General features: G+C 40.2%; 1 protein-coding gene across 1 annotated transcript; it reads left to right on the top strand.

Moving 5' to 3' along the window:
* The first annotated feature begins 268 nt into the window (after window positions 1–268).
* On the top strand, window positions 269–15,204 carry cfap57 (cilia and flagella associated protein 57). The gene is made up of 21 exons (XM_042402448.1): window positions 269–580; window positions 771–1,084; window positions 1,166–1,425; window positions 3,005–3,179; window positions 3,274–3,426; window positions 3,589–3,728; window positions 4,881–5,046; window positions 5,128–5,241; window positions 5,331–5,543; window positions 6,704–6,877; window positions 8,137–8,298; window positions 9,605–9,760; window positions 10,519–10,612; window positions 10,719–10,909; window positions 11,027–11,200; window positions 11,316–11,474; window positions 11,719–11,862; window positions 12,638–12,754; window positions 12,952–13,083; window positions 13,202–13,345; window positions 13,524–15,204. The coding sequence occupies exons 1-21, from the start codon at window positions 424–426 to the stop codon at window positions 13,704–13,706; spliced, it is 3,522 nt and encodes a 1,173-aa protein (XP_042258382.1). The 5' UTR covers window positions 269–423; the 3' UTR covers window positions 13,707–15,204.
* Window positions 15,205–15,221: the final 17 nt, after the last annotated feature.

A 15,221-nucleotide genomic window follows, 5' to 3' on the forward strand; every position in this document is an offset into this window, starting at 1 on the left:
TGCTAAGCAACCTCCGAAATCCCGCGAGGTCATTCGCGTCATTAAAACAGAAACACGCTTCCTTCAAAAACAGTTTACCTGCTAATTTATGCTATAGGTGGCAGGGAAATGATAAATAAACGGAGGAAAAAAATGAAAAATTAAATGGGACGTGAATTACAAGGACGACAGAAAGGTCTGCAAGAGAGGAAACTTTAAACGAGTTGCCAGGTTCTCGCGGGATTTCCGGGGTTGCCTAGCGACGTGACTCATAGCACAGTGGCATACCTTTTCCAGTGTCTTCTTTACTTGGTCGCATGTGCTCCTTTCTGGCTTTCAGAACTAAATAAATGTATATTGGTAGAGGTATTCGTTATGTGTGAAAAGTCTTTGTAGGTTTGTAAGTCTGTTCGCAGATTAAAAACAACTCAAAACTCCACAAAAATGGCCACAGTAGTTGCTCAGTCCCACTTCATCTTCGGTCTACGGACAGGTGTTACAAACAATTTATGTTTTTTCGATGAGCAGACTGTGGTCTTTCCCAGTGGAAACAACTGTGTGTGCTACAACACCGTCCAAAGATGTCAAAGGTTCATTCCAGGTAGGTTGACTTACTATTAAGTGTTTGACTTCGTCTTTGCAATAATGAAATGGTTTTGAAACAGTCAAACTTCTTTTAAGGAACCTTGCTAATGTTGTATTCATCGGTTAGTTCCTGTTTATGCCATGTGGTATCTCATTTTATTTTTATAATGTTCTGTTGTTTATTGCCGTTTGTGTTGTCTCTCCAGGTTCAGAGAAAAGCCAGGGCATGCGTGCTCTGGCCATCAGTGCCAACAGGCGTTACCTGGCAGTGTCAGAGTGTGGAGAGAAAGCCAGCATCACAGTCTTTGACCTGCAGCATGCACAGGGCAGAAGGAAAAAAGTTCTGACTGCAGGAGACATGCTTGTTGAAGAGTTTGTATGCATGGCTTTCTCTCCTGATTCCAAGTACCTGATTGGCCAAACGGGTGGTTCAGAGTGGATGCTGATCTTCTGGCTTTGGGAAAAACAGAAAGTCCTGGCCACAGTGAAGACCAGTAACCCGTATAATCCTGTTACTCAGGTGAGTCATTCATGTGGTGTCAGTGCACCCTCCAACACTTGAACGTGCATTTATTAGATCATTTTAATGATTTCCCATCAGGTCAGCTTCAACCCTTACAACAACATGCAGCTCTGTGTGAGTGGAACTGGTGTGTTCAAGTTGTTCCGTTACTCAGAGGGAGCCCTGAAACAGTGCAGCTTCCCAAAGGTGGAGTCTATCAACTTCCTGTGCCACACCTGGATGACTGCAGAGCGGGTGATCGCTGGGACGGACACAGGCAGGCTGCTGGTGTTTGAGTCTGGAGACCTGCGAAGAGAGATTAAAACGGCCACTAAGCCCGAGCAGGGGCACTCTGACAGGTCAGAAGTTGAACCACATTGATACTGTATCAACATATGTATGTCTCAGTTTACATAAATAATAAGGCTGGTGATTCTTTATTTTTCTTGTTCTCAACAAATCCAATGAATTGATCCCACTAACAAGCTTTCTACTTACAAGACTGGACTCAAATCAGATGATCGGAAGACTTTAGACGTGACGAAATCAAACAAGTCTCGCAACTTTCTTTTGACTTAAACACCAATAACGTGTGACCTCACTTAGCTTTTAGCCTTTAGACTTGCAATGACTGTATATCCTCCCCAAGCCCAAACATGAAAAACATATCATAAAAAAGTGTGCAACAAATCAGCTGTTTAACTTCAGCAAATATGACTTGAATCAATCTGACAGCGCAGACTAAAACATGGACAAAAGATGTCAACTTGGATTTTCACTTTTGGAGGTAAAGACATTAAAAACTCCTGTGGTCAACACATAAACAACTGCAACATGCAAAATATTAGTAAATATAAATTTGCTTTCAAAATATTATGACTTTATTTGAAAGTAATAACTACAATTTTAAAAATCATTCAAAAAAGCAGAGTATGTGTACAAATAGTGATATTTATTAACAAAAATATTAATTAAACAGTAAAATGAATCCCAGGAAAAATAACTTAAGCCATAGGAACAAACAAATAAAATCTGCAGCCTCACAGCACGCTGCCACCTACTCTCTTCTTGATTGGCCACTGAATGGTATGTTACCTTCTCCTCCTCCTCACCTAAATGGAGCAAACCACCTGCTCAGGTAAGTATGGGGGTGAGCTACCCTGATAGTAGGCTTTCAAAGCATACAGAACATCACACAACACTTTATTTTTATTTTTATGTTACTGTTGACAGTCACAATCCACTATAAGCACACAAATTATTCATAAGTGCACAAATGTCATTTACTACAGAACAGTTTTACTTCCCCTCATCCTAACAATGCCCAGTCCCTCACTGCTAAGAGGAGCTGATGATGCAAACCAGAGGTGCATTCAGCCCTGACAAAACATAGCAAAACATTTATTTACGCCTTTTTAATATGGCGGGGTTTATACACGGCGCTGCTGATTGGCTGGGTGACACATCCGCCAAACGAGAGAAAACATACCTTAAAGCCCATTGCTCGCCATTTCACACCGTTTCGAGGAAACATGTTGTTCAACCTGCAAACTGTAGCAAAACAGTGCACGTGGTTTTCAGACTGAATGCGCCCCTGCTTCCACTCTTCGTAATTGAGCAGCTGATCTACCCCCAACAACCCAGACAGATCAACTGACAACATATAGAGTGGCTGATCCTTCTAACAGATCATAAACCTGTAAACCAGAACAAACCACACATAACAACCAATGTATTCAATTATTAAAAAATACCTAACAAATTAATGGAAACATTTGACTGAAAATAATGATGATATAACACACAAAACAATGATAATGTTGGGCCTAGCCAACTTTACTTCATGTGAGTTATCATCATGGTTTTGGTGCATCCTTGACTGATCAGTATGTTTTTGCTGAATCTGCCTGTCATATATTTCATTACTTCACTGCATAGGCAAGTTGAGATGAAGAAGATCAAAGACACAGACATGGATGAGGGCCCCGCTGTGTCTCGCATCACAGCCATTCTGTCCTACTCCAAGGGCTTCGCATGTTCTATGGGTCCTGGCTCAGTCTGTCTGTTTGAAAAGACAGAGGAGGACAGTTATAGAAAGAGCAGGGAGATACAGGTAAGTGTTTATGCATACAGGGAACAGTGGCACTGTAGGAATAGTGTATCTTTCAAAGTAATCATATGTATGTGCATGCATGAATTTGTGTCAGATCCCTCCAGACCCATGCAACAATGAGTTGACCCCGGCAGAATGCCAGGAGATTGACACCATGTGCATCAGTCCAGCAGAGGAGATGCTGGCCATCAGCACAGACAGAGGACAGCTGTACAGCATCAGCCTGTTCTTAACTGAAATGAACAAGGTACAGTCAACACTAAACCAAACAATAAAGTCAGAGCAGTTTTCCTTCCAGCAATAAGCCATTTCTGTCTTTCTTTCTTTCTTTAATTATCATTCACTTCCCCTTCATGTCACTCAGATAGATTCTTAGGTTGACTCTGAATTTTTTGAACTTTTCTACCAGAAGGAACAGCTACATTTTGAGTTCCTGTCCCAGTCCTTCCACTCGAAGTCCATCACGGGTTTGTCTGTCTGCATTCGGAAGCCCTTCGTAGCCACCAGCTCTCTGGACCACTCTGTCCGCATCTGGAACTACGAAACAAAGTAAGAGACAAAATCACACCCAAGCCCTTTGTTCTTATGTCCATGTCGAGTGATGTGTTCTCTTTATTGCCTTATGCAGTCTAAGGTATGGTTGTTGCAGTCATACCGATGCAAATCCAACAGGTTTCTATGTATATTGCTGAATGAGGGAGTCATAACCTGGAAGTGTCATAGTTATGCTCAAAGGCGTCATTTCCTTTTATAGTTTCAGGTTAATTTCCTCAGTAAAACCTCTCTGAACTTTATCCTCTTACTGTCCAGCTGACATAATCAAGATGATGTACAATGTTCATCTGGCGGGTGTGTGGGTGGTACAGCGAGAACTTTATGTGCCCTGAGTTTCACCTCTCAGGCTACATACAGGTTTTTGCTAGAGGCAAATGGGTGGCTGGAGATTGTTTCGACTGTGTGCAGCAAGAGAGGAAGCCTGCAGACAGCACTCAGGGCTTAAAAAAACACCTTCTCAGAATGCTTTTAAATATTTTTATTTAGACACAAAAATGTAACTATCGAATCAGTGAAAGATAAGGCAGAGACAGACATCGCTCTTTCTAGTGAATATGCAAATATAATGTTATTAAAGGCAGAATAAGTAGGATTTTCCTAAAAAACATAGACTCATACAAAAATATTCCCTCTCAATCAATCACTTATGACCCACTAGAAGTGTGTGGTGGTGTCTGCATCTGCAGAGACCCTGCCCTCTGCCTGTATTTTCTTATTTTGCTGTGTTCGGGATTTCTAGGCATCAATCTTTTGGCAGTGGGTGTGTAGCCCCCAGCCAGTGGCAGCACGCAGGGTGTGAGGTTGGGACTCTATGAGGCAACATAGCGCTGCACTGCAGTGTAGCACTTCTGGTGTCATTGAGCTGGGGAGGAGGGGACGACTTTGAATGTTGTGTTTACAAACTGTAACCGATAAATCCTACTCATCCTGCCTTTAAGTATCAGGCCTCTATCAAGGAAACTAAACATGATTGGCTCATTCACTTCTGAAACTAAACCTACATGCCTGGTTCTGCTTGTAGAGGAGCAGTAACCTTTGAACACTGCTGGTATTAAAACTTGATTTAGCAAAGTGACTTATCAAGACCTGGTTTCAATGTCATGTATGCATTACTACTGTGTTTCTTTGTTGCCGTTGCATCACCAGAGTTTTGGAGCTGTACAAAGAGTTCCAGGAGGAGGCGTACAGCGTGGCTCTGCACCCCACTGGCCTCTTCATAATGGTGGGCTTTTCAGACAAACTCAGGCTCATGAACCTGCTTATCGATGACATCCGCACCTTCAAGGAGTTCACTGTGCGCGGCTGTAGAGAGGTGGGGTATACTGAGTGTGTGTTGATTAAATCGTTGAAACTACAGCACTCATTATCTCTTTCTGTCTCTCCACACCCCTAGTGTGCTTTCAGCCACGGCGGCCACATGTTTGCAGCTGTTAATGGAAACGTCATTCACATCTACTCCGTCACCTCTTTTGAGAACATCCTCAATCTGAAGGGGCACAATGGAAAGGTGAGTCAGGCTCCACCTCACTAAAACCTAACTCTGCTAATATTTGTCCCTCACATTGCTGAACAGGATGTTTTGTTTCCGTGTTTTAGGTGCGTGCCATTGAATGGAGCCTGGACGACAGCCGGCTGGTGTCATGTGGGATGGATGGCGCGGTGTACGAGTGGAACACACAGACCGGCAAGCGAGGATCAGAGAGTGTCCTCAAGTCCTGCAGCTACACAGATGTTGCCTTCTCTTCAGACTGCAGGACCATCCTGGCTGTGGGAACAGACCTCACCTTGAAGGAAATCCAAGACTGTCAGGTCATTGGTCATCAGCACACTACTGTATCTGTCCTGTTGAGTTTCCACCTAGAGCAAAAGTGTATTGAATTGTTCAAGACTTTTTAAAAGCAGTTGTCAAATCACTTCCTGAAAGAGTTTTCATTAGACTTTCTGTAAACTCTCAACCAGAAAACGTATAAAAATTTACAATGGGCAGAGTTGAGCCTACTATTACTTTGCAAAAAAGTTTAGTTTCAAGAAGCTGAATTGCTAGTTGCTTAAATCTGTTTCAAGCTTTTCAGTATTTGAATTAAACAATCCAAACCAACAATTACCAATAGTTGCCAACAATTCTGCAACATCACACAAAATACACACCGGCCAAATGTATCTATTGCTATAAAGCGAGAAGGTTCAAGGCAGGTTTAGTATGTGACTAATTCAGTTCAACTGTATATGTTTGTATGTGTATTGTTGAGTCTTGTGCAGTTTCATATGTATTTTACTGATGTATTTTTAAAAAACCCATCTAGGGACGGGCATTGCAAACTAGCTTAGGCTATGAATGCTGTGATATGTGGCATAAGTTCATACTATTTACTTGTCCCTGTACCAATTAACATAAATAAAACTCATGTCATCTTAGAATAGCACACAAATATAGACAATGACAGACAATGCAGACAAAATAAAATAATCATTTGCACAAAACTACCAAGATAGGGAATTAATTAACAAGTAACAATTAATAAAAGTGAGAAAAACAAGTATGTATACACAAACTGTATACAAATACAAACAAAAAATGTTAATGAAACATGGAAGTAAACAGCATCAAAAATAAGAACATATGTGATATGTTGCATATGTGAGTATGATCTAAATGGAACGAAATGGTTTTAAATATGAGGTAAAGTAAATGCAAATGTTAAAATAAATGCATTTCAAAACAGAAAGAAACCAATTAAATGTCTCCTAAAGTGGTTACCAAGTAGGTTAATGTGACACCTTAAGTCAACAAATATTGTGGGCTACATTTAGATGACTAAATATTAGACGTTCTGATATATGATTTGGAATAATATGGTATATGTTACATTTTATGGTACATACTGCATTAAATATGAAATATAAATATCTGTCAATGTCTTTTTGAGATAATTTAATTAAAGAGTTCAGGTGATCATCTGGTTCCACAGATCCTGAGGGAGGTCCCTGCTGATGATGTAGCTCACACAGCTGTGGCAGTGTCTCACTCTGGTAGGGTCGTCTTCACCGGGACCTCCAGTGGTACCATCAGGGCCATTAAATACCCGTTACCCATCCAGAAGGAGTGGATCATGTACCAGGCCCACTGTGGCCCTGTCTCCAAGGTGGGTATGGACGTCAGATGCACAGCTCACTGTCTTGTCCTACACTGACAGAGAAGCAGAAACCTGTATGGTATCTGAGACAGATTTTAATGACATTACTGTGTTTTTATACTGAATATTAGAGCAGAAAATAAAAGAAGGGTCTGAGAACAGTGTGTGGTCCCCAGACATGAGGTGTATCGCTTTTTTTGGGGTTCCCAAAAATGAGATCACTCTCATCAGTGGTCTTTTTTTCTTTTATTTAACCAGATTTGAAAATGCTTATGTTTCCCTGTTAGAAACTTTAAGTAGCGTTAACATAATGTTTTTGTCACTAAAAAACAAGCTAAATATTCTTTCTTGTAGTATGTAAAGTGTGAAAGAAATATGAAATACAGGTGATCGTAGCCTGTTGGACAGCTAACACTTATGCTAGCCCTCTAAAACCACGTGAAACAGATTCTAATATAATATACAGTATATGCTCTGTTGTCAATGTCACTGTTTGATTTCAGTGAATTATGTGTGCTTAAACTCATACTGTCTTCAAAAGGTATAAATGAAATATAGAAACATGGGGCATCCTGATAGCCTATGCATGTTACACAACTGCAACGTCTGTAGTTTAGCTCCAATTCCCCAATGCTCTCCCCTCGTTTCCTGTCATCTCCCTATTATTACTAGCTTAAAACAGTATAAAATACTCCCCAAAATATTTAAACATAACATATTTCCCAATATTTTGTAACCCTTTCCCACGAAGGATGAAAAAGTAACGGTATTTCATTGGCAAACACAAAATCACCGTATACAACAAGCTAATCTATAACAGCACTTTAGCTGACTAACGTTCAGAGTTAGCATTAAGTTGGAATATGGTTTTTTGCCTCACCTTGCTAATGTTAAAATGCTAATGTTAGTGACTAATGTCTATGTGTTCTATCTAGTAATAACATTTCAGGCTTTGTGTGGCTTTCTTGTAATTTTATTTCATTTATAGTATAACATATTTTTACACAGAAGTTACAGTACTGTTATCATCTCCACATGAGCGAAAAGGAGTTAGATTAACTGGAGTAGGACTAAATGCTTTTATACTTTTGGAGTATCAGGGGTCCCCATATGCCAGGTCCACATTCACATTCACGTGGAAAATACTGAATATGTTATCTAATTCTATTGGATTTTTTGATAGCAAGAAATGAATTGTCCTATCATCAACCACTATATGACAATGATAAGAAACTGCAAAAGTCAGTCGGCTAACTTTGTGTCCTCAGATGGCGATCACATTCGACGATCAGTTCCTGCTGACAGTGTCTGAAGACGGCTGCCTGTCGATGTGGAAGATCATCGATAAGGAGGGCCGAGGCCTGAAGAGCCACAAGCAGATCATCCACACTGAAGAGATCCTCATCACTAAGTCGGACCTTGAGGAGAAGGTCTGTCTGTTTTTCTGCATCAGGGCTCCAGACTGCCAACATTTAACCTATGTACTCTACATATGCTTGAAATCTGCAGTGTCACTTTAATTTTTATTGGTTGCACCAGTATGACTGAAATCTAGCTGAGTCATGACTCATATATTGATAAAAGCCTACACCCTTTGCATGAACATTATTGCAATACAAGGCTTCTTATTATGGATCAAACCATCACAGCCATTAGCTACAGCTAAATAAAATGTAGATAGACATAGAAATCATTACTTACTATGTTATTATGTGGAAGAAACCAGAGGATTGTAAAAATACTGCAAAGAGTCCAAATACCCCCAACACACCAGCTACCAACCAAAATTTTCTGAGTATTTAAAAAAAATAAATTTCTTTTAATTTATTCATTTTTTAATGTTTAAGATACTAAACAGAATCAAACAAATACCAGAATCAGCCTTAAAAAAAACAACTACATGTGTAATATTGGAATTTTAACTCCACTTGATATCATTAGGCTAACCCCAACCCCTAAGTTGCAGAGAGTATATCAACATGAATTTAAAAAACATTTATTTGTATTTATTTATTATTTCTATAATATTATATATTTATTTATTGCCATTTTTCTCATACACACAGAGTATAGGGAAACATCTTGGGAGAGTTGGCACATGCTGTGACTAAAAAACAAATATCCTGTTAAGGCCACTAATGTAAATATAAGTAATATAACTTTATTGATCATCAGGAGAAATGTAGCATTACAGCAGCAGCAGAAACAGCAGCTCAGACAGTGTGCAGATAAGTGAAAAAATACAATACATACAAATAACAAATAAATCAGGTTAAATCAAGTTAGAAAACTGTGGTGTATACAGTGCATTACCCTCGACCAGTGTGTATATATAACATGTATATGCAAAACAAGTGGTTTAGTTTCCAGATATTCCAGTTCAAATTGACATAGTACGTAGAGTTTATTTGAGATAATGTATTTACTGTATGCATAATAAAGCATCAAGCATAACATAGGATAAACAATCTAACTGTCAAACCTGAATGCATGGGTGCCTGTGTGTATGTGTGTGTGTGTGTATTGTGCATATATACATTTATATACAGTAAATATGATATAATATACAGATAACAATGTTCAAATCAATTGTTCATTTCATATCAGCTGATCTCATTGAGAAAAAAACCAGTAACACCACTGACATGGAATAAAATTAGCCAATAATCACGTTCTAATAATCAGCCAGTAACATACAGTGACATTTAACATCATATGCTCTTGTGTGTGATTCAGACCCAGAACATGCTGGAGCTGAAGATGCGTCTGGAGGAGCTGCAGATGGAGAACGAGTACCAGCTCAGCCTGAAGGACATGAACTACAATGAGAAGATGAAGGAGCTTTCTGACAAGTTTACCCAGCAAATAGATGCTCTGAAAACAACACAACAGGTCCTCTGGCCCGGCCACCTATCAGACTCTGTTTACTGTGTACTCGCTATCCAGAGTCACAGCACTACAGTCCACCACTTTGGTCCAGACTAGAATATCTCAACACCTACTTGACAGATTGCTATGCTATAAATTTCATACAATCTTGAGGCCAACTTTGTAAAGACAACTATGGTCCCAAGAGGATGAATCCTACAGGCTTGACCTAACTTTTCCTCTAGTGCCACCATGAGGTGGATTTCTCAGTTCTTTATTGAAATATCTTGACAACTACCAGATGGATTTCAGTGAAATTTGGTTCATACATTCATGGTCCCCAGATGATGAATTGTAAAAACTTTGATCTCCTGACTTTTCATCTAGTGCCATCGATCAAGATTTCATTTCATTTTTTGTTTTTCATTTCATTTTAGTTCATGACAAAATACCTGCAAAACTAACAACAGTACATGCTAAACATCAACATGCTAGCATTAGCTTTATGAGCCTGTTAGCATGCTGATGTGAGCATTTAGCTCTAGTACAGCCTCACCAAAAACAAACAGTGCCTGTATTTCATTACTATGACTCACATTCTTGCATTAAACTGCACTGGAACAAGCCTTACTGTCAGTGGTATGTTTTTGTAGAAATAAAAAAGTAATATACTCTTTATTTTCAGGGTTTGCATGCTTCCATGCTTCAGAACAGTGGATGCTTTTGCCTTTGGAATAATTAAGGCCTTTATTGTCTATTTATAACATTTACTGTGATTATAGGTCATGAAGACAGAGATGGAAAAGCAGGCACATGAGCACCAGCAGAAATCTTCAGAGGTCACTATGACACACTCAAAAGAAGTGAAGGATTTAGGTAAGAGGACACAATCAACGTCAGTACAATCCAGACACGGTTTGTGTCTTTGTTTCTACACAGATCATCTGATCTGTCTGTCCTTCTATCCATCAATCAAATGCAGAGTTATCCTACAGCCAGAAGCTGATTGTGGAGCACGAGAGATACCAGGAACTGCAGCAACAATATCAAAGAATGCAGGAGGACTATGAGAAGCAGCTGAAGGATGCAGCAGAAAGCAAAAGCCAAGCAGTGGAGGAGCTCACACAGCACTACGAGGCCAGACTGCAGGACAAGACTCAGCTGCTGGCTCAGGTCAGTCAGGACAGAGGAGCACGAGGAGGTGGCAGCGCTTTAGTGACCAGACTGGTTTCAAGTGAAGTTCTTGTGTCCGATTAAATTTAGTCATAGCTGCGTTTTTATTTCATGCAGTGCCAGGAGGAAGCACAGCAGCAGATCAGTGAGTTTAAAGAGATCATAAGGCAAGTAGAGGAGGATGAGGAGAGGAAGATCCATGACATCCAACTCAAGTATGAGAAGAAACTTCACACAGAGAAAGAGACCAACGCCACTCTGAAGGGAGAAACTGGTATCATGACGCAAAAGGTGACCAAATCTCTTATTCAACATGTTTTTTATTTCTTTCTTCTAGACTGTCTCTCATGTAATCTCCCACCCTCTGTTTCTTCTTCCTCGTTGGTGGACGGTGCTGTGATTACAGTTCTACAGTCTGCAGCGACAGATCGATGAGAGATGCACAGATATAAACCAGCTAAAGCAGGAGCGGCAGAGGCTGCTAGGGTTGATCCGCTCACTGGAGAGCGACATCGGGGACCTGAAGAGGCAGATCTCTGGACATGAAAAGACCAACCAGGACAAGGTGGCTGAGATCAGGGCTTACCAATAGTTTGATTCCTTCATTTGTTACATTTTTTATTGCCTGCATTTTTTTCATGTTTCAAATACATCTGCTCGTTGTGGGGAGGTTTGGTTTGAGGCTTCAGCTTGTCCCTGTCACTCCCTACAGTACAAGGCAGCACCAAGTTCAGCACAGCAGGGAGTAAGTAAATGAAGTAAACTCAAGATAACTCTGGATACCCTCTTTGACTAAATTCCCTCCTCAGGATAGGACCATTTCTGGGCTGAAGAGGAAGAACCAGGAACTGGAGAAGCTGAGGTTTGTTCTTGATTTCCAGTTGAATGAGTTGAAGAAGCAGACTGAGCCTCAACAAGATAACATTAAAGGGAAGAAGGAGAGGATCCATCAGGTGTGTGTGTGTGTGTGTGAGCGAGTGTATATGGGGGGTGGGGGTAAAGTTATTTAAAGCTAAAAGTTCCACAGTTGTGTAGATACAGTATGTCAAATTTCATTACAAGTCACTAATACAGTGAATACTGCAACAAATCAGTTCATGTACAGTATATATCCATTTGAAGAGGTAATGTTTTTATTTTATTTTCAGTCAGCTCAAAGATGGTAATCCAGATTTTTCACTGTTTTTTTTAAAAAAAAAACAACGATCATTTTATTAAAACAAATGACAGCATCTTAAAAAGTGGAACTTCAGTGGTATGAAGGTGTAAAGCGAGTTGACTTTTCTTGGACACAACTGGTATCACTGTTCCAGCAAACATACCGCTTTGGGACCCATGTGGGGCCACTGTGGGAATAAAATGAGTCCCACAGGGGGGGCCCACTGTGGGCCTGCAACATGCCCCAGTGGGCCCAGGTGGGCTGTGTGGGCCCCACTGGGGCCCCACATTTCACTATCCCACAGAGGGGCCCCATATAGGCTTGCTTACATGGGGTCCACGTGGGATTAGTGTGGGGTTGCCCTGCCCACACTTCCCCTCAGTAAACCCACACATACCCACAGTGGGCCCACATGGGCATGTTTGCTGGGGTAATAGTTGATATTTGAGTCTTAGGTTTGACTACTACATGACAGGATGATACCTCAGTGAACTGTTTTGGGGACGTATTGGCAGAGTTGTCGGGATAAACAGTGTGTGCGGTGATGTGCTGTCTGTCCTGTTTGACAGCTGGAGGAGGAGCTGGTGCAAATGGACAAGAGCAACACTCAGCTGAAGCTCACCGTCTCTGACCTGAAGCTCAAGCTGAGGACCAGAGATAAAGAGATGTACAAGGAGATGCAGAAAGTGAGTGTGTACCATATGAAGTCACTATAACACTGTAAATCTATGTATTAATTTTACCGTCTGACAGTTACACAACACACAACATTTTTCATGATCTTTGAAGAATGTGGATGATTCCATTAGTCTTCTAAATTCAAAACATACTCAACACTGTACTACTTTCACCAGCTTTACACTTGTATCTTTTCTCTGGTCAGGTAAAAGATTTGGAGACACATCTTCAGCGGCTCAAGTCAGACCTCCATAATTGCGCCGGCTTCATCCAGGAGCCGAGGAAACTGAAGGACAGCATACAGATGATCTATGCCCAGTATGTTCAGACTGATGGGGTGAGTGGCTCATACAGATCCCTTACAGCTGATTGGATGTCGAGGAGGTTGTGGCACCAACAATATGACACTGTAAGAGGGCAGGGTTTCATTCTAGCTGTATGTGTGTGTTCCCAAGGTGGAGAATAGTAGTGCTGACAATGAAATTCAGAGGGCGTTTCATCGCCAGCGCGATCACCTGGAGAGGACTGTTGCTAGTCTTAAGACAAGGCTGGCCAAATCTGCAGAAGAGCACGAGAAAGTCTACGTCAAGATCATGAAGGTAAATCACTCACAGTCGTTAATAATACAAGTCTTATTTTTTATTTCTTGTGCAGAAATAGTTTCCAAGCTCTCTCCAGCATGTCAAGGCCAAAGCCGCATTCTTCCTGCGGTGCAGATCTGAGCACAGTTTTGCTGAGTAAATGATATTTTAACAGTGACCGTTGACTACTCTGCAGGAGAATGTGACTCTGATTACTGAGATCAATGAGCTGCGTAAGGAGCTGCGTCTGGCGAGGACTCAGGTTAAAGAATACAAAGCTCAGCTGGCCATTTTCAAGAAGTCCAACAAGTCACGACCCAACTCAGAGGAAGGACCCAAAAAGGAGCCCACACATGAGGACGTCAACCCGCAAGACTAAATCCAAATCAGAGAGCAGCTGACCTCATTGAACACGTCTGTGGCAGCTGTGCCGAGAGAAATCTTAGAGGTACTCCACCGATTTAGCATTTCACTCCTGTAATGTTACTCAACGACATAACAGTCTTCAGCCCCAACTGATGCTGACTCAAGTGACATCACTTGAGTCAATTTATCATGCATCTCCGTCTGGAGACACAAAAGGCTTTATACTACTTTTCTTCACTTTTATACAGACTTTGATCATCAAAATCAGTGGAGTTCTCCTTTAAGGCATCACCATGAACAGCAAGATTTGATATTTAGAAAAATATTATTTTGACTTAAACTTAATAAGCACTCTCTGGAATGAGTTTAAAGGTTGTTTTTTTAAAACATATAGTATTTAGCAAGAAGACCAGCTGATTTAAACATTGTTTTAAACCCGTTTAACCCCTCACAATGTTTGATTATTGATAATAATAAACTCCAGCAGTAGTTCAGAGGATTCTGTTTGGTTTTCTAAATTTGGTCTTCAAATAAAGAGAGTAATTCAGTTTTTAAAGTCAACATGAACATGTAAAATTATTACTTATTAATACACATCAGGCACATGATTATCACTGTTTTGGGATTAACCTTTTAAGTAGAATTTAAGCATATGTTATATATTTGCTGACCATTTTTGAATGTATGCTAGAGCTTTAGATGTTTGGCTGTATTTCTGCTGTATTTCTATTAGGCAATCATTGGTTCCCATTCATATCTGTTCTGTGTGACAGTCAATGAAACCCTTGAAACTTGCTTATGCTGCATAAACCATCACATTCCCAAAAAATCTGCATTCCTTCGTGTATGTTACATTAGAACTGTGTGATAAGTACAGACTGAAGAAGAGTCTGAACTGCATTGCAAACAATTAACCATGAAAATTAATGCATTAGAAAACTTGCAAAACTACAAATTTCTAATTGATTTTCATATTGAACAAATGAATGTAAGTTATGGTTCACAAAGTGGGCAGCTGTGATGTTAAGTTGCAGTGATTTGTAGTAAATGGGCTAAAACGTGTAAAATGCTGATATGGTCCTTTAAAGGCAATTTAGTCTTGTGTTGTGGAAAGAATAAAAAAGGACTTTACACACAAACAGTTCAAAAATCAACCCTCCTTCTTATCAGCTCTTACTTCTCTATATCAGCTGTTATACAGACATATAAAATCATGACTGTCTTTGCAATTTAGTGAAGTTGTTTTATTGTGCTGTAAAGGTTTGCAGGGTTGCTGCACACTTTGAAATCAAATGTAATGCTTAAAACCTCGACAGATATTTCAACAGCAAAATGAATTCACATGAGCTTTGCTAGAAATCAACTTGACAAATATTAATAGGGATATGTTTCTGGATTATTTTGTATCTCCATATAACAGTCTTTAGCTGAGCATCATCTGTACTGTTTACCTTGGTGAGAGCAGACGGTCTGTGGAGAACCAATTCAAACATTACCAGAAAAAGAAAAGAAAGAGCTGGACTGAGTC

Source organism: Thunnus maccoyii, chromosome 3 (assembly GCF_910596095.1).
Source record: "Thunnus maccoyii chromosome 3, fThuMac1.1, whole genome shotgun sequence".
Taxonomy (NCBI): domain Eukaryota; kingdom Metazoa; phylum Chordata; class Actinopteri; order Scombriformes; family Scombridae; genus Thunnus; species Thunnus maccoyii.